The sequence below is a fragment of the Mangifera indica genome, chromosome 5, assembly GCF_011075055.1.
Source record: "Mangifera indica cultivar Alphonso chromosome 5, CATAS_Mindica_2.1, whole genome shotgun sequence".
Classification (NCBI taxonomy): domain Eukaryota; kingdom Viridiplantae; phylum Streptophyta; class Magnoliopsida; order Sapindales; family Anacardiaceae; genus Mangifera; species Mangifera indica.
Genome location: NC_058141.1, coordinates 19484549 through 19503140, shown reverse-complemented (window position 1 = coordinate 19503140; position 18592 = coordinate 19484549). Strand labels below are relative to the sequence as shown.

The 18592-nt window shown below is 35.4% G+C and overlaps 3 protein-coding genes and 1 pseudogene across 6 annotated transcripts; all 4 read left to right on the top strand.

Moving 5' to 3' along the window:
* The first annotated feature begins 107 nt into the window (after positions 1 to 107).
* Positions 108 to 2050, top strand: LOC123216654. Of its 2 annotated transcripts, none has more exons than XM_044637150.1 (3): positions 108 to 267; positions 413 to 603; positions 1741 to 2050. In XM_044637150.1, exons 2-3 carry the CDS (start codon positions 421 to 423, stop codon positions 1813 to 1815), a joined length of 258 nt encoding a protein of 85 aa, XP_044493085.1. In that variant the 5' UTR covers positions 108 to 267; positions 413 to 420; the 3' UTR covers positions 1816 to 2050. The 2 variants fall into 2 exon arrangements, with proteins under 2 accessions (XP_044493085.1, XP_044493084.1); XM_044637149.1 differs by having other exon boundaries at positions 137 to 338.
* Positions 2051 to 3805: 1755 nt separating this feature from the next.
* LOC123215684 (NAD-dependent malic enzyme 59 kDa isoform, mitochondrial) lies at positions 3806 to 10399 on the top strand. Of its 2 annotated transcripts, XM_044635888.1 has the most exons (20): positions 3806 to 3950; positions 4081 to 4249; positions 4519 to 4615; positions 5098 to 5216; positions 5309 to 5476; positions 5562 to 5690; positions 6093 to 6153; positions 6291 to 6394; positions 6478 to 6561; positions 6693 to 6799; positions 6920 to 7022; positions 7361 to 7468; positions 7562 to 7627; positions 8140 to 8212; positions 8295 to 8381; positions 8527 to 8581; positions 8675 to 8746; positions 9042 to 9104; positions 9720 to 9834; positions 10097 to 10399. In XM_044635888.1, the coding sequence occupies exons 2-20, from the start codon at positions 4121 to 4123 to the stop codon at positions 10166 to 10168; spliced, it is 1812 nt and encodes a 603-aa protein (XP_044491823.1). In that variant the 5' UTR covers positions 3806 to 3950; positions 4081 to 4120; the 3' UTR covers positions 10169 to 10399. The 2 variants fall into 2 exon arrangements, with proteins under 2 accessions (XP_044491823.1, XP_044491822.1); XM_044635887.1 differs by having other exon boundaries at positions 3811 to 4249.
* A 321-nt stretch (positions 10400 to 10720) lies between these two features.
* Positions 10721 to 17962, top strand: LOC123215685 ((+)-neomenthol dehydrogenase-like). Of its 2 annotated transcripts, none has more exons than XM_044635890.1 (5): positions 10721 to 10932; positions 11108 to 11360; positions 12335 to 12412; positions 12591 to 12770; positions 17526 to 17962. In XM_044635890.1, the coding sequence occupies exons 1-5, from the start codon at positions 10892 to 10894 to the stop codon at positions 17784 to 17786; spliced, it is 813 nt and encodes a 270-aa protein (XP_044491825.1). In that variant the 5' UTR covers positions 10721 to 10891; the 3' UTR covers positions 17787 to 17962. The 2 variants fall into 2 exon arrangements, with proteins under 2 accessions (XP_044491825.1, XP_044491824.1); XM_044635889.1 differs by lacking the exon at positions 17526 to 17962 and adding an exon at positions 12861 to 13352 and having other exon boundaries at positions 10741 to 10932.
* Positions 14796 to 16717, top strand: LOC123215687 (annotated as a pseudogene).
* Positions 17963 to 18592: the final 630 nt, after the last annotated feature.

Here is an 18592-nt window from a genome sequence, read left to right as displayed (position 1 = left end):
TTTGACCGTTTGAAATTTACGCGTACACATTGGATTAAATTGAAATCATATGCTTTTACATTGTTATTGTAATAATCTAATTAAACCCTCGTAATTGTAATGAGGCCTTTAATACGAGAACTTCGCACAATTTGGCACGTGTGACTCCGGAAAGACGGAATGGTCCTCGCTTCCACACCACAAGCACACACACTGACCAACCCCAGCGAACGTTTCGAAGAGAGAAGTTCATTTTCATCCTTCTTTCCGGTTTTACATTTGTCTCAGGTTATTACGAGCGTTCTTACTTTCTAACATGAATTACAAGGAACTACAAGCTTTAGTGTTCTCCTATTTTGGTGAATGTGAAACACGTTGTCTAGGTTTTTGATTTTTGACTTTCTAAATTACAATCCGATCGTTTTACTTGCAGTTGAATCAATGGGAGGAGCAGAGCATGGACACGGTGGAGAGGCAGCCCACGGTGATTTCAGGGCCAAGGTGTGGAGCATGACTGGCGGCCCATACTGTAGACCCAAGCACTGGAAGCGCAACACGGCCATTGCCATGGCTGGGGTCTTCCTTATATGCATTCCTATTGCCATGAAATCCGCCGAGCTTGAGGTCTCTTTAAACCCTTTCCTTTTCTCATTTAAAATTTGTTTCCTCTTGGTTGTCGAGGAACTGCGGGATATGCGTGGAAATTTGAGATTCAAAATGTCGTCTAATAAGTTTTGGCCCCTTCTTTGTTTTTTAAGATCTAAATTATGGTGTCTTATGCTTAATTGCTTATTGTGATTCCAGTGAAGGTGTTAGACTTAGGTTGAGTAAAGTGGGTGTCAGTTACAAGGTTGCACTACTTCTGGGAACTAAGCGATTGAAATGAATAGAAAGGTGAAACTGAATTAATTTAATTTTATTTAGATAACATCCATCTAATTGATGACTAAGTTTTTGTTTTTGGCTATTGTGAACTTTGCTTGTACAAGCACAAATATGGTTTCAAACCGACCACAGCAAATTTTAGTACATAATGGATTATGACAAGTATTTTTTTTATAATTAGTATATCAGATTCCACTTTTATTGTTATTAACTGATTTTCGTTTTTTGCAAAGATTGTTGATGGGTATGGACAGGCTCATTTACAGTAGTAGGGATTATGTTTGTTTCATAATTGTATCTAATCTTCCTTTGGAGAGGAATTGGTTAATCCTCAAAACAAATCTTTTCTCTCTTTCCATGGAGATGGTATCTTAAACAACACAATGTGACTGGGATATACAAGCTATCTTTGTCTGTGACGTGTAAAAGCTTCTCTTCAAGCTAAACCTATTATGCTGTTTAAGCCTAGCATTGTTCTTTTCCATAAACTTGTTTAATAATAAATTAATGAAGGGCTGATTAGATTCTAGGATTCTCTCTGGATGAGCCTTGACAGGCGACCAAATCTTCAAAATGATGATATATGAACTGAATACACTTGAGGGTTGACATGTTTTTAATGAAAGCTGCTGTGACTGGAGATTTTCATCAATTTTTTACCTTGGGTACTTTATGCATAATAATGTGCAATACAAAAAGAGGGGGAACTGTCGCGTGGTGCAGGGATGTATTTATTTGCTTATCCTTAAGAATGACTTGGTTGCTATAAGCTTTTGTTTGTGTCATTGGTTGTTAGGTTTTAAACTTTAAGTCTTCATTTTTAAGCAAGGCATACTCGTATATATGTTCTTGCTAACCTAGTTTATATTCTTGCAGCAACGTCCTCATCATCCTGTTCGCCCAATTCCTTCCCAGCTCTGGTGCAAGAATTTTGGAACCAAAGACTACTGAAGTTGTTCAGGATCACCAAGAGGAAAAGTACTTGTTGAGGTCTTTGGCAAAGATCTGCTTGTATTTTTCCGAGCTTTATATGACTTGCTTTGGTAATGTTTTCAAAGATTTGAATCTACTTTTGGAGTGTATATTATCATGATTATATTACCAATAAGCTGCAGAATGCCATGCTTCTTGTTTTCATAAAGACGTTATAACTTTATATTGGATTGTGTTATTGATATTGCTTTCATTGATTTATTTGTCTAGTAGTGATGTTCAGCACCGGCATCGTTAAAAGATGATAATTTTACAGGTGCAGGACAAGTTTTATAACTTGAAGATTGAAATTGATTTCTAGTATTAGAGTGCCTTGATAGTGTGAATTTGGAGTACTGGAGGTGGGCTAAAGTGAAGGAAATAAAGAAGAAAAAGAGGAATAAAACAATAATAATGGGTTTCAGTCAACCGCAGCTCAATTATTAAAACTAAGCAAATGGATGAGTATTTATTCTGGACTGTCTGTCGGGTGCTTAAATTGAATCACATTCCGTTTGATCGGACTACTTAAAGAGTATAATAACGAAAGGTGTTATTAAAGTAGGTTCTTAAGTTGTCCAAAAAGGATTATGCTGGTTCCCTGTGAGCTAATTGAGAACATATTTGAGCATACGAGAGGATGGATGTAAAAGAATCTAGCAATCTGGAAGGTTATTTATTCCAAACTTGACCATCCCCGCATGTAATTTACCGCAAACCATGAGTCAACAACTTCTCCAGTTACAAGCTCTTAAACTGTCCCTAAGCCCACCATTAGGTGGGGCAGATTCGCTGCAAATTTTTTTTATTTAGATTGTGTTGTAAAAGAAAAACATTAATACTTCTGGTTATATAAGAAATTCATTGTCCTTCAAATTCTAGCCGAACGATCTTTTCAGATTATGGGTCACATCAATTTCTCTGATTCATGTGTAATCAGCCACGTGGCAACAATCGAAAGGGAAAACCTCCCCCTTGTGGGAGCCCTCAACCTACCGGAACATGGTTAGATAACCACGTGCTGCTAACTCCAACTTGATTATTGTTTTTGGTTGGCCAGAGGACTATGTTCCACCCAAATATTGCTGTTTGTTCAAATATACCCTTTTAATTTTGAAAATCTTAAATACCTATCCATAAACAGTTAAATTTAACAAAACTCTAACCCTCAAAAAATTATTTATTTTTCCCCTATAAATTTTAAAAACTAAAAGTTTTTCCTCAACCTAAGTTTTAAAATTAATAGTTTCCCTTTAGAGTTTGATTTTCAAATCTTCGACACCAAATCTAGCGTCGTTGTTAGTCATTTATCCTTTTTGAAGCTTTCTCTCTCTCTGATGGTCTCTCTCCATTTATTTGAACTCTTGATTGGTATCTAATGAGACTTAAAAAATGACGGGAGATGAAGAGTTTTGTGAAGGAAGATGAAGCTTTTCATCTTTCAAAAGAAGATCAACACTGAACGGACGTCCAAATAGATGGAGAAAGACTGTCAAAGGGAGAGGAAGTTTCAAGAGGGATAATGGACCAACAATGTTATCGGATTTAGTGTCGAAGATCTGGAAACCAAACCCTAAAAGAAAATTATCATTTTTTAAAACTTTGGTTGAGAGAAAACTTTTAATTTTCAAAGTTTAAAGGAGGAAAAGGAGATTATATTTAAGTTTATTTTTAATATTATAAATAAAATGATATTTTATCTTTATTATCTTTAAATTTAATTATTTATGGGTGGGTATTTGAAATTTTCAAAGTTCAACAGGGATAGTTGAGAGTACAGCAATCCTTGGTGGGAAATAGTTCTTTGGCCTTTTTTGTTCTGTGATTGATTTGACGCAACACATTATATTCCCATATATACCCTCACTGCCCGTCTTTTAACTCGGGCAGCCTATTGTCCTCTCTCGTAAGCATCTGGCTTTTGTTTTGGTATATTCTCTCTCTGCCCCTAAATCTCGGGCAATCATAATGCATTCGCTGTTACCACGGTCAACAGCTTCAACTGTTTCTCTTTTCATATAAGCCCACCACCACCACACCCCAGCCACGACCAACTGGAACAAGAACAGCGTCAAAGATAAATAATCCAACTTCACCACAACTATAAATTGAACGTCACACTCTTTAAACAACTCAGTCGTTAATACTTACGAGTTGCCTAAAAAATGTGGTCTATGATGACGAGATAATAAAATATTCTTGCCAATTTAGAGTTTGTCTTTTAAAATTTATTTTCTTTTGTAGTTCTCTGTAGTATTTTGGATCTTGAATTCTAGGGCAAAAAATGTGGAATTTAGTGCGTGCTTCTGCGACTAGATTAAGCCGATCCAGGCGATTCTCGACGGCGATTCCTGGACCTTGTATTGTTCACAAACGTGGAACTGATATTCTTCACGATCCCTGGTTCAACAAGGTTATATCTTCTTCTTCTTGTTTTCCTTTGCTTATAATTACTGTTGGTGGTTGTTTTAGCCGTTCATTTTCGTATGATTTCAGCTTAATTAAATTAGGTTGTCGTTTGTCGCAAATCTTGGTTGTCATTCCAAAGTAGAAAGTTTAAAGTTCTGATAATGAAGCGTGCTTAAGATGATACTATTATTTATTTTCTGTACAATTTCATAGTTAAGCATAAGAAGTTTGACAATATTTTTTTTTGTTGTTCTTTTTTTTTTCAATAAAAAGGATACTGGCTTTCCTTTGACCGAAAGAGATCGATTAGGACTCCGTGGCCTCCTCCCACCTCGCGTGATATCATTTGAGCAGCAGTATGATCGCTTCAGTGAGTGAAAATACTATACTTTCTTGTAGTTGTTGTTTGCGTACTGTTTTGAGTGAGTCACGCTAGACATTCTCTTTTAAGAAGCACTCACAAGCTCCGCCTTTTTTTTTTTCTTTGGGTGCTACTCAATGTGAGTTTCAGTTTGTTAATTACTGAAGAATATGTTCCCTGATTAGCTTGATCTGTTTTTGAATTGTTGATGGCCTACAGAATGTGACCAGAGCTTGTTATTTTCCTTTACCAACATAATATTTCACCTCCATTAATATTTTTCACTTATAGTCAGTGCTGTATAGCTTCTTGGTAAAAGTCAAGTATATCATTGATTGGGGTACTTTATTGGGAGGCTCTGAAACAAGTTTTACATATTTTTGTTTTTACTTTATCAAGATGTTTTCCTTATTTCTTGTTGGTCTATATGGTTGTTTTCATTTTCATTTTTGATAATCATCCTAATGTTCTTTTTCATTTTTAATTGTTAGTGGAGTCGTATCGATCACTAGAGAAAAATACTCAGGGTGAACCTTATAGTGTTGTATCATTGGCGAAATGGAGGATCTTGAACAGACTGCATGACAGGAATGAAACATTATACTACCGAGTAAATTTGGTTCTTCATAGTGGCTTGTTGGTATTAAAGCATATATAACATCTAATATTTTACTTATAGTGCTTCTATTGTTTTCTCCCCAGGTCCTTATTGATAACATTAAAGATTTTGCTCCAATAATATACACTCCAACAGTTGGATTGGTGTGCCAGAATTATTCAGGGTTGTTTAGACGTCCACGTGGTATGTATTTTAGTGCGAAGGACAAAGGGGAGATGATGTCGATGATCTACAATTGGCCATCTCATCAGGTAAAATGGAAATCCAATATGAGTGGATTGACCTCTAGTTAATCCTTGTTTCTGATACTGCTTTCTATTCTTTTTTGTGTGGCAGGTAGACATGATTGTCCTGACAGATGGAAGTCGTATTCTTGGCTTAGGTGACCTTGGAGTTCAGGGAATTGGGATCCCTATTGGTAAACTGGATATGTATGTTGCTGCTGCGGGTATCAATCCACAAAGAGTATGAATTACTCTTTCAGTCTGTGCCCCTATTGATAGCTTGTTTTTTGCATCTGTGAACATGCATGCTGGTCCTGCTTGCCTTTACATTCTTAGACATGGAAATATTCAATGCTTGATAGGGCTGCGTCACATGGAAATTTTTTACATGCTGATAGGCATGCATATTTTGATGAATGATTTCTCAGTTGCCTCTTATGATATTTATACTTTATAGAAATCACTAAGCCATTTTTGTGCTTCTGTGTCGATTGCATGCCCATGCATGCTATACACAAAATCACAATGAGTTATATTCTGGGTGTCATATATTAGGTTTAAATTTTTCATGCTGTTGATACCTTTTCTTGCTACATTTATAATGCTGCAGCTCATTATTTGAACCCATGTTTTTCTCTGACAGATACTTCCAGTTATGCTGGATGTCGGTACTAACAATCAAAAGCTGCTTGAAGACCCTCTTTGTGAGTTAAAAATTGTACTCCATTGTTGTACTTTACTTTCTTGTATCTATGCAGAAAATGGATTGCAATATGTGTTTGAAACTTTTCTTTATTGGAAAAATCAAGAGAATATTTCCTCACATCTTTTAGTTGGACAGATCTAGGACTTCGGCAACCTAGGTTGGAAGGAGAAGAATATTTATCAATTGTGGACGAATTTATGGAAGCTGTTCATGAGCGTTGGCCCAAGGCCATTGTACAGGTTAATTTATTTGAAAATATGACTCTCTCTGTTCTGGTAGTTTTTATCATGTCTGTAACTTGACGGTTTGGCCAATGTATCAGTTTGAGGACTTCCAAATGAAGTGGGCCTTTGAAACTTTGCAACGATATCGGAAAAAATTCTGCATGTTTAATGATGACATACAGGTGATTATTGGGTGTGACATCTTGCCTTTTTGTATTTACTGAACAGGGCATATGATGCCATGTACAATGCTGTGGGATTAATCTGGTTGTTGTTATAGTGACAACAATTGTGCTTACTTTGTGTGCTGCAGGGAACCGCTGGTGTTGCACTTGCGGGATTATTGGGAACTGTTAGAACACAGGGTCGACCATTGACTGATTTTGTGAACCAAAAGATTGTTGTGGTGGGGGCTGGGAGGTACTTTAAAATTTTGACTCTAATGAGCTACGTACAGACTTTAAATTGACTTCCTTGTTGCTTTTTTGCTTGGTGTTCGCTCTTTTCTGTTGTTTAATTCAGTTTTTTTCCGGCTTCCAGTGCAGGGCTTGGTGTTCTTAACATGGCTGTGCAGGCAATGTCAAGAATGTCAGGGAACAGTGAAACAGCTGCAAAAAATCAATTTTTCCTAATTGACAAAGATGTGTGTTTCTTCTCTTTCTACCCTTATCAATGTGTATTACTGCATAGCCACGTCTTTACATTTGACAAAATTTTGCCATGTTTGTATTTATAGGATATGAATACAATTTTTTGCCCTTGAATTAGGCTTGCCTGATCATGTGCAAATCTATTTATGGTGGCCTAATAGGTTTATGGATTATCCACTTTGGTCATTGCATTTTGTAATTTGTGATTCTAGTAATATTTAGATAATTTTGGTATTCTGTAAAAAAGGCTATAGCTACCTGCTTGCTGTAATTTCATCTAAATACATTGAGAAAATCTATGGGAATTTTGAAATTACATGTTTGGTTTTAGGGTCTCATTACGAAAGAGAGGAAGAATCTTGAGCCAGCAGCACTACCGTTTGCTAAAGATTCAGGAGAGACTATGGGGCTTAATGAGGGAGGTAGTCTACTTGAAGTGGTAAAGGACATCACTAATTTAAGCATTGAAACATTGTAATACTCTTTTGTACAAGTAACAGTTCTTATTGCTGAGAGCCCTTTCTTTTTTCAGGTTAAAAAGGTCAAACCGCATGTGCTACTTGGTTTGTCTGGAGTTGGTGGTGTCTTCAGTGAGGAGGTGAACACTAATTATATGTTTCTCATTTCTTTCTATGATTCCTTGAAACAAGAGGAAGCATATGAAATAAGTTGAGCAAAAAGAAAAAGAATATGCTGTTGCAGATACATTTACATCACTTATGCTGTAATATTATTTAGTTATTTCTTACGAAGTCAAATAAAAAATATTGCATTGGCCAATATTGATTCTTGGATTTAATATATATAGAATTTATTGGTATCCTATATGATAATTTACCTAGCCTACTCTTCTTAATGCTCGTACTAGATTAAATCATCTTGATAAGCAGAGGATTTGATCTTTAGACCTCTTGTTTCTTTATTTTATGAGTGTATGAGGAGCATTTTATCCTTAGACCTCTGCAGGAGATCTAATCAATATGTTATTTCCTCAGGGATGTATCCTTTAATTGTTATTATAAGAATGTTATGTGCTACTTGATTTTATAAGTGCTTGGCACAGTTTTATAGTCCTTTTCATCTGAAAGTATCAGTTGACATCTAAAACAGGTGCTTAAGGCCATGCGAGAGTCTGATTCTAAGAAACCTGCCATTTTTGCTATGTCGAATCCCACTATGAATGGTATGTCTATCCTGCCTAGTCTTGCATCCTCATTTTTTCTTATGGCAGCTTGATATCATTGTTGACATTTCATATGCAACAGCTGAATGCACTGCTGCTGATGCTTTTGATCATGCTGGGGAAAATATAGTGTTTGCTAGTGGAAGCCCTTTCGAGAATATTGATCTTGGTATGTTCAGTCTTTGTAACACGTGTGTTGTTTAAAATTTTTTTATCATGTTCAGTTAATATAATGCAGGCACTGTATTGGTTGTGATCTTTTTGTTGTCTTTTATCTGATCATTAATTCTCTTTCTTATTTTTTTTTTGGCCAGGAAATGGAAAAGTAGGCCATGTAAATCAAGCAAATAACATGTACCTGTTCCCCGGGTTGGTGTTTAATCTCGTTTCCTATATTATTATTTATTTTGATTTGCTGTGCTCAGAATGGATAATATTCATGTGTGTCACTTTCCAATTCAGGATTGGTTTAGGAACTCTCCTCGCAGGTGCTCATTTTATAACGGATGGAATGTTACAAGCAGCTGCAGAATGGTATTTATGTGATAATATGGTGCTTGCTTCTTTACTCCATCGAGAATTCTGAAATAAGAGCTGAGGAAATATTTCTTTTTGGACTTTGAAGCCTGAAATTGACCATATGAAACTTAGTGTAGAATTATAATCTATTTTTGTTGAAGTCCATGTGATGTTTTATACCTTCTGTTTTTGCATCAGAGGATCTTCTAGCTGTTGGTTGTGAAATGTTAAATAATTATGTTTTATTTGTCCTGCTTATTAATGGGCCTTGCTTTTCAGCAAATTGTTAAAATTGTGTTCTTTCTTGTAGCCTGGCATCTTATATGACAGATGAGGAAATCCAAAAGGGCATCTTGTATCCATCCATTAATAGGTAATAATTTCACCTATCTGCGGTAACAGGGATTTCTTTTATTTTAGGCATTTTCTTTTTTTTTTTCTTTCTCATTGTTTCCTAGGATTATATATTCCTAACGTTCAAATCCTGTTAACATGTTGTAAAATGACTTATGAACCGTGTACTTATAGTTGGTGGTTTCAAAGATACTTTGACTATATTATTGGTCCATTAGTACTACCATAGATAATCAAACTATGAAGCCAACTTATGTCACAATCTGCACCTGATTTCAGGCACAGTTGTGTGCTTAAACTACCCAGACCACTCTGATTCTGTATCTGGTTGTGTGTTATGGTCTTTGAATGATTTTAATGCGATTTTGTTTTTCAGCATCCATCTAAACAACGCTTTTAGTTGTTACTACTTATCATAGTAGGACTCAGCTTTTGCTGGGATGGGACTTATTCTGCCTTTTTTTTTAAAAAAAAAAAAAATACTGGGTTTAAGGGAAAAGTTTCAAACTCATTTGTTATAGAAGGAAAGACCATTCAATTTATGCAAATATGCAATAGTGATGCTCATGGTGTTAAAGAGGAAAATGCAAACTATATATATGGCAATTGATTAATCCAATTGTGAACAATGCAGCATTCGACATATTACAGCAGAGGTCGGAGCTGCTGTTCTCCAAGCAGCCGTTGCAGAAGAACTTGCAGAAGGACATGGTGAAGTAGGGCCCAGAGAGCTGAAGCAGATGTCAAAAGTATGATCATGAAAACTGTGTTTTGCTAGCTATGAAATCTTGTATGAAACAAGCTTTATACTAAAATCATGTATAATATATGGTTTCATATATTCATGTAACCAAGAGGATGCTGTTCCTGCAGTTGAAGCTATGAGTTCTGAATCATGTATATTATCTATCTAGCAAAGGATAGATGATGAGATATCCAGCATAAGAAGTATGATTTTTGTAGCATTACCTTTTTAGCCTGCTGACAGTTGCCTTCTGTTTGTGGATGCAGGAGGAGACAGTGGAATATATCACTAGCAACATGTGGTACCCTGTTTACAGCCCTCTGGTTCATGAGAAATAAGGCTCCTTTATTTAGCCGGTTGTACACCAATGTTGTACAGCCAATAACAGCATTCTTGGTTTATTCTCCCCATTCCTAATTTGAAGCCTGAAATGTATAACAGCTAGAACGGGGATTCTCCCAATCATCTGCATTTGTCATTTCCCTAGATTAATTTCATGTATAATCTTTTTCATTTCAGTGGAGATGATGACGCATTTAATATAAAATATGTATTTAATATATTTTTAATTCAAAAATTCTTTTAAATGTGTTTAATATGTGAATGATACGCATATTTACTAAGGGTAAAACTGGTTAGGGATACAAGAAGATTTGGCTGGCCACAATAAATTATCCTTTAGGTTGTCATCATTGATACATGCATTGGCGTAACTTAATGCTAATTGTTATCTCACATATTTGATAATTAACAGGTCATTTTCAATTGTGATTTGTATTTACATTATTATCTAGTTGATTTGATCTGAAATAATTGTTTAAAAAAATAACTGAAATAATAAAATAAAGAAAAAATTGACAAATTCAATTGGCTCCAACTGTTTCAACCAATCTGTCTTGCATGAAACGCAAATGTAGGTATCATTTATTGCAAGGACCACACAACTTGTTCAAGTGTAACGTCGATTTAGTGAAAGAAATCAGAAACTTGTACGCAAGCCTATCTCAATTCTGCAGTTTAAACTTTGGTACAGCACTACTGTCCTTCAAACAGTTTAATATATGGAGATGGAACAAACATCTGCCTTTCTTGCCACACAGAGGTATATAAATTTTCTTGATTTTCGATTTCCTCTTGTTTTTAGCTTAATGATCTTAAAAAGGCTTTCGAATTCATCAGTTAAACTTATCAAGCTGCTTGAGCTGAAGTAGCAAGCAACATTTTAGAAATAGTCAAGCAAAACATGCTAAATATTACAGGTTTTTGTGTCTTTGCAGGTATGCAGTTGTGACAGGAGCTAACAAGGGAATCGGATTTGAAATTTGTAGGCAGTTGGCTTCTAAGGGGATTGTGGTTGTGTTAACTTCCAGAGATGAGAAGAGAGGCACTGAAGCTGTTAAAAATTTGATTGACTCTGAGCCTGGTCTCTCCGAATGTGTGATTTTTCATCAGCTTGATGTGGCAAACCCTGCTAGTGTTGCTTCTCTTGCAGAGTTTATCACGACTCAATTTGGAAAACTTGATATCTTGGTATTCTGGCTAACCCTTATTTCCTTGAAATTTCAATCGTTTTCTTATTTAATATCAGTAATGGGTGACTAGTAAATATACGCGTTCACCAATTAAAAATGCTTAGTAATAACAGAGACAGCTTGAGATGATGAAGATAGCATATCACAGTTCCCCTGTAAATTAATAAAGGGTGGATATGCGCCGAGCTGGCAATCAAACTTTAGCCACTCAGCTCGAATCCTCCCCCACTGAAACCCAGCTTATGCTTTTGAGAAATTGCAGACACTCGTAATATGACAGGATATAATCGTTAAGAAACCTCACCAGAGACTGCACTTACTTTCCCTTGTATTAATGGATGTGTTAGAAATATATATTGGATTTATAAATATGAAGATGAAAACTCATATTATAAAAAATCAATTAATTTCTATTAAGGTCTAATCCACACACTTATGTATCACATCTAATAAAATTGAGTAAAGTGAGTGGTATATAAGCATGTGGATTGGATCTTAACTTAACCCAATTAGTTTTGTATAATATGAGTTTTGATTTTTACACTTATAGACCAAATATATGTTTACGATACGGTATCAAAACACTAGCTAAACAACCGGTTTAACAACCTAAGTGTTCCTAGATATAAGTGACAATACATTCAACCAAAAACCGACTGAACCAAACGGTGGGTCTAACCTTTTATGGTGGTTGCACTTAAGCAGGTGGCTGAGTCTCGCTTGCACTTAAATTAGGGTGTTGGAGACTCCAATAAAAAGATAGAGAGTTTCATATAATAAAATTGAGTAAAATGAGTGGTATATAAGTGTATAGATTGGACATTAACATAAGTCAATTAGTTTTATGTAAGATAGAGTTCGATCTTCACACTTAAAAGCCTAATTTATTTCCGACAAAATGCATAAGGAGAAGATGAGGCTATAACCGAAATCCAAATAATCCTAAATAGGGATACTGTTTTGAATGTACAGGTGAATAATGCGGGGATTTGTGGAGCTATAATAAACGTTGATGCATTTGTAAGAGCCACAGAACTCTCTGGTGGTTGGGTAGGTATCCTGTTATATACAATATGTTTCTTTTCTGATGAATTGGCTTTTTTGTCAAGTTACACGTCTTAGAAGCAAAATGGAGAGCCGGCTATCTATTTTCTACATGTTATGGTATTTTGGGTCTGAATCTTTCTTCACATGTCTAAGGGGATTAAGTTTGTTTTCCATGAGGCAGCCTCAGGGAGAGCATGCCAATTGGAATGAACTTGCATCTGAAACTTTTGAGACTGCAGAAGAATGCCTGAACACAAACTATTATGGTGCAAAAAGAATGGTTGAAGCTCTTGTTCCCCTCCTGCAATTATCTGACTCACCAAGAATCGTCAATGTTTCCTCTCTTCTAGGACTATTAAAGGTAAAAGAAGCGACTTGCAGATTCAATATATGTTTACTGAAATTAATTTATATATGTATTATTGAACATGCACATTGTTGACATGTCCAGAATATACCAAATGAAGGGGCTAAAGAAGTGCTAAACGATGTCGAAAGCCTTACAGAAGAAAGAATTGATGAGGTATTGAACAAGTTTCTTAAGGATCTCAAAGAGGGATCATTAGAAAAAGAAGGTTGGCCAACATTTCTGTCCGCATACATTCTGTCAAAAGCATCTATGAATGCTTACACAAGGATTCTGGCCAAGAAATACCCAGCTTTCTTAGTGAATTGCGTTTGCCCTGGCTATGTCAAAACTGACATAACATGCAATACTGGCCTCTTTAATGCAGCAGAAGGAGCACAAAGTCCTGTGCGGTTGGCTCTACTGCCTCATGCTGGGCCTTCTGGCTTGTTGTATAGTCGAGGAGATCAACTGTCAAGTTTTTGATCCAAAATGAATTGAGAATTGTGATTTGATAATGAGACTCTGTGGTTTGTAAGATGTCCAGTTGCCTAAACTTTTAATGTTTAAATTAAATTTCTGTTGATTTCAGCCTCAGCCAGGAGAGCATCTCAATTGGATTGAAATTTTATCTCAAACTCTAGAGATGGCAGAAGAATGCCTGAATACAAACTACTATGGTGCAAAAAGAATGGCTTAAGACTCATCTAACACAAACATAGATTTGGTCTTTGATTCTGACAAATAATAATTAATGACTGAAATGTCAAGATCAGGAGGAGAAAAAATAAGCTTAGGCTAAGGACTGTAATTTAAAATAATGAATCGCCAGATTTGACATTGGCTATTTATGAATCTCTTTCACCTCCATCTTTGATCAAAGGAGGAAAAAAATAACATGCAGGGAATGAAACAATATTAAAACTAGGCCAAAAGACTTAGTTCCCCCCAAGGTACACTGAAAATTCAAAGTGAACCCCATTAACTCAAAAATTCAAATACCCATTTATCTATTAGTTTTTACAGTTATAATAAAGGGTAAAATCATCCTTTAGAGATTTTTATTTAAATAAAAAAATTCATTTTCTTTAACCCTTGAGTTTTAAAAACTACTCATTTACACCCTCAAATTTTGAAACATTCATTTACACCTCAAACTTTGAATGAACAGCATGGCTGGATTTTTGGTGGTTTATGCATCGGGAAGCCATCGTGGAGGGAGGGGAGATGCTACCGAAGAGGAATGTCAGAAAGAATGCTCGCCAAAAAGATGGAATAGAGTTTTTAGAGTGTAAATACAATGTTTTAAAGTTTAAATTAGAGAAAAATGACTAGTTTTTTAAATTAAGAAAAAAAAGAAATAATTTTTCTTTATTTAAATTTTTACTTTAATTATAACAATTAAAACTAATAAATAAATAGATATTTGAGTTTTTAAAAATTAATAAAAATTACTTTGAATTTTTACTGTATCTTATATGGGAATTGATCATTTGGCCCTAAAACTATAATAAGTTACTTATATCATAGGTAAGAGTGTTGGAGTCACATCAACTTGCTCCATTTTTCAATGTTCTTTAAGCGCGAAGGGATAAGATTAAACTTTGCTGTAGTATGCACCCTTTTCTTCATGTTTGGTAAAAAGCAAACCATCCCAATTATAAGAGAGTTTTCCTTTTTTTTTTTGGAAAGAATTTTATCCAAATCAGGTTATTTTTTCAAAACAAAATTAATCATATTAAACAGGTGAAATCTTGGATTTAATAATTGAGTTCATACTCATTTAATAAGATATCTTATTTTGTATATAAAATTTTATTTTTTATTATTTAAACTATTTTTAAAAATAATTATAAAATATTTATCAAGCTCATGCTTACCTAAGCAAACTTAAAGTCAACCTCCATTTGGTTTAGATTGAATCTATCCTTAGCTGCTGCTTGGGCTGCAAGTTTGGTGGGTGGACTTTTGAGTTCTGCTTGGGCTGCAAGTTTGGAGGTTGATTGGGCAAGAGGACGCGGTCGACTGCATCCATACTCATTTGATGACATAAATCATGGCCATATGGCAACGTCCTTCTAATTCCACTTGCATGAATCTACAGGGGGCAAGTGGACTTTGGTTCAATACAAACAAAGTCGGCTAACAGTTCCCACTTCCTTCTTTTTATACTCAGTGGAAGCAGCTCAGTTTTCTCAAAGTTCTTGCACTGAAGTTATACACTTCACCATCAATGGCGGAAGCAACGAGGAGGTAACTATCCTTTTTCTTATATCATATTTTACATTACGCTTTTCCACCGCATCCTTCTGTCTTCAAAACCCATTTTCTCTTTGTAGGATTGCAGTTGTTACAGGAGCAAATAAAGGGATTGGGTTTGAAGTCTGTAAGCAGCTCGCTTCAAATGGGATAATTGTGGTGTTAACTGCTAGAGATGAGCAAAGGGGACTTGAAGCTGTAGAAAAGCTGAAAGAGATTGGTCTTTCTGATCATGTTCTTTTTCATCAACTTGATGTGCTTGATCCTTGTAGTATTGCTGCTATGCAAAATTTTATCCAAAGCAAATTTGGAAAACTTGATATTCTGGTAGCAGAGTACAATATTTCATTTATTTTTTAATATTAGAATAAAATTTTCCATGTAAGAACTTGTAAAATTGTGTGCAGGTGAACAATGCAGGGGTTACTGGAAACATATTGGATGGTGATGCTCTAAGATCTTCTCTTTCTTCTGAGGTTAGTTTTCAATACGTAAATTGTTCTTACAGAACCTAATGACATTTCTGGGTTGGTGTCAACATTATAGAAGAGTAGCTTTCTGTCTATCTTGGTAACCAATGATTCTGGTTAGACCTAGATCTTTTTTCTCGGAGATTGTTGCTATTGTAATTCATGAAGAAATTAAAGGGCCATATACTTTTCTCCAAAATGAACCGGTGTGTAAAGTTAAATATGCTAATCTGGTAAAATTTTCAAGCTATGCAGCTCATTGTCAAAATATTAGTTCAGTACTTTGTCGATCAGAGATTTGTCTTGGTTCATTCCTATTGTTTGGTTGGTTTACTTTTTGAGATTGCTCATGATATTATTTGGCTACCACATTAATTTAATGCAGAATCGGCAGCCACAAATTGATCATGTTGATTGGAGCAATCTGTTGACAGAAACTTATGAGTTAGCAGAAGAAGGCCTGAAATAAATTATTATGGAGCCAAAAGAACATGTGAAGCCCTTATTCCCCTCCTTCAGTTATCTGATTCACCCAACATTGTCAATGTCTCCGCTACTGCAGGAAGGCTGAAGGTAACAAATTATCAGAACTCTTCTTCAGAAATAAAGGGCCCCTGATATGATTCTGCCAATCACGTCTGAGAAACTTTCTAAATATGATTTTTTTTCCTTTTTTCTATTTCAGAACATACCTGATGGATGGCCTAAGGAAGTTTTAAGTGATGCTGAAAATCTCACAGAAGACAGATTAGATGAGGTTTTGACAGAGTTTTTGAAAGATTTCAAAGAGGGCTCATTAGCAACCAAAGGTTGGCCTCCCCATCTTTCTGCTTACATAGTTTCCAAAGCAACCCTGAATGCTTACACAAGGATTCTGGCTAAGAGATACCAAGCTTTCCGCATCAACTGTGTTTGCCCTGGCTTTGTGAAAACAGATATAAACCACAATACTGGCACCTTTACAACTGACCAAGGTGCAGAAAACCTTGTAAGGTTAGCATTGCTGCCCAAGGATGGTCCTTCTGGTCTCTACTTTATCAGGAAGGAAGAATCACCTTTCTGATTGTTAAAAACCCATCTATGAAAATAAAAATTGAACCCATAAAGAGCTTGTTTCCTATTAATAACCAATAGTGCTAAATTAGTCTGCAAGTCTCTTGACTTCGTTCATGTGTAAATTCAGTTTTTGGACATTATTGATGGCTGGAAGAAGGGTCCTGCTTAAAATCTCTAGTTTACAGTGTTTATTTACTTATTGGCTAAATGGTTAAAATCAGAACCCACAAACTTATCTTTCTCTACAGACTCAGCTAACAGCCTAACACAAACATAGATTGGTATTTGATTCTTACAAATAATAATTAATGACTGGAATGATAATTTACTATTGTAATTTTTTTTAATAGATAAATTGTGTTAATGGTGTAAGATACCCAACAACCATAAACTGTCCAACTGGGTAGGTTTTGAATAAGAACCTATCTTCACAAGTTTCCGTTCTAGTTTATAAACTAATACTACACAGTTCTAATTTCAATTCTTGCTTTTGAAAAAATATCCAAACTCGTTCACTCTCAAGGCCTATCTCCATATTTGACCATAATGAAATAAAAGTAACATGCAATGCATGGAATGAAACAATATTAAAACTTGTATAAAAACAATTCATGTCACAAGGGAAGAGAGTAGGAATGACATCAACTTGCTCCATTTTTTATGTACTTAAAGCATGAAGAGAAAAGGTTAAAGTTTGTCATTACAAGCACTATTTTCTTCATCTCTGGTAAAAATTTTAAACCATGTCAGTTGTCAGGCATTATCAACTGTGACCCGTTTTCCTCTAGCATTTCTGAAACTTTCAACAAATTCAGGGGGCCGCACTTCTGTTTAATACAAACTAAGTCGGCTCACCAAGAATTGTCAATGTATCTTCTCTTCTAGGACTATTAAAGGTAAATGAAGCGACTTGCAGACTCAATATAAGTTATTTAAATTAGTTTATATTTATATTAATGAACATGCATAATGTTGACATCTCCAGAATATACCAAATGAAGGGACTAAAGAAGTGCTAAACGATGCCAAAAGTCTTACAGAAGAAAGAATTGATGAGGTATTGAACAAGTTTCTCGAGGATCTGAAAGAGGGATCACCAGAAAAAGAAGGTTGGCCAACATATCTGTACATATCTGTCTGCATACATTCTTTTAAAAGCATCCATGAATGCTTACACAAGGATCCTGGCCAAGAAATATCCAGCTTTCTCAGTGAATTGCGTTTGCCCTGGCTATGTCAAAACTGACATAACCTGCAATACTGGCCTCTTTAATGCAGCAGAAGGAGCACAGAGTCCTGTGCGGTTGGCTCTACTGCCTCATGCTGGGCCTTCTGGCTTTTTCTACAGTCGAGGAGATCAACTGTCATGTTTTTGATCCAAAATGAATTGAGAATTGTGATTTGATAGTGAGACTGTGGTTTTGTATGATGTCCAGTTGCCTAAACTTTAATGTTAAGTTAAATTTCTGTTGATTCAGCCTCAGCCAGGAGAGCATGTCAATTGGAATGAAAAATTATCTTAAACTCTAGAGATGGCAGAAGAATGCCTGAATACAAACAACAATGGTGTAGAAAGAAGGGCTTAAGACTCATCTAACACAAACATAGATTGGTATTTGATTCTTACAAGTAATAATTAATACTGAAATGCCAAGATGTTAAACATCATCAGGAGGAAAAAAAAGGTTAGGCTGAGGACTCTCTTTTAAAACAATGCACCGCCAGATTTGACATTGGCTATTTATGAATCTCTTTCACCATATACTTTCCTCCATCTTTGACCATAATGAAACAAAGTAACATGCACGTGATGAAGATGAGACAATATTAAATTTATTATGAAGTATTTATGTCACAGGGTAAGAAAGTTGAAATCACATCAACTTGCTCCATTTTTCTATGCTCTTTAAGCATAAAGAGAAAAGAATAAACTTCGTCATTGCATGCACCCTTTTCTTTATCTTTGGTAAAAATGTAAACCATGTCAGCTATAAGGTATTTTTCAAGCTCAAGCATGAACTTCGCTATTTCAAAACTTCTCGAGCTGAGGTC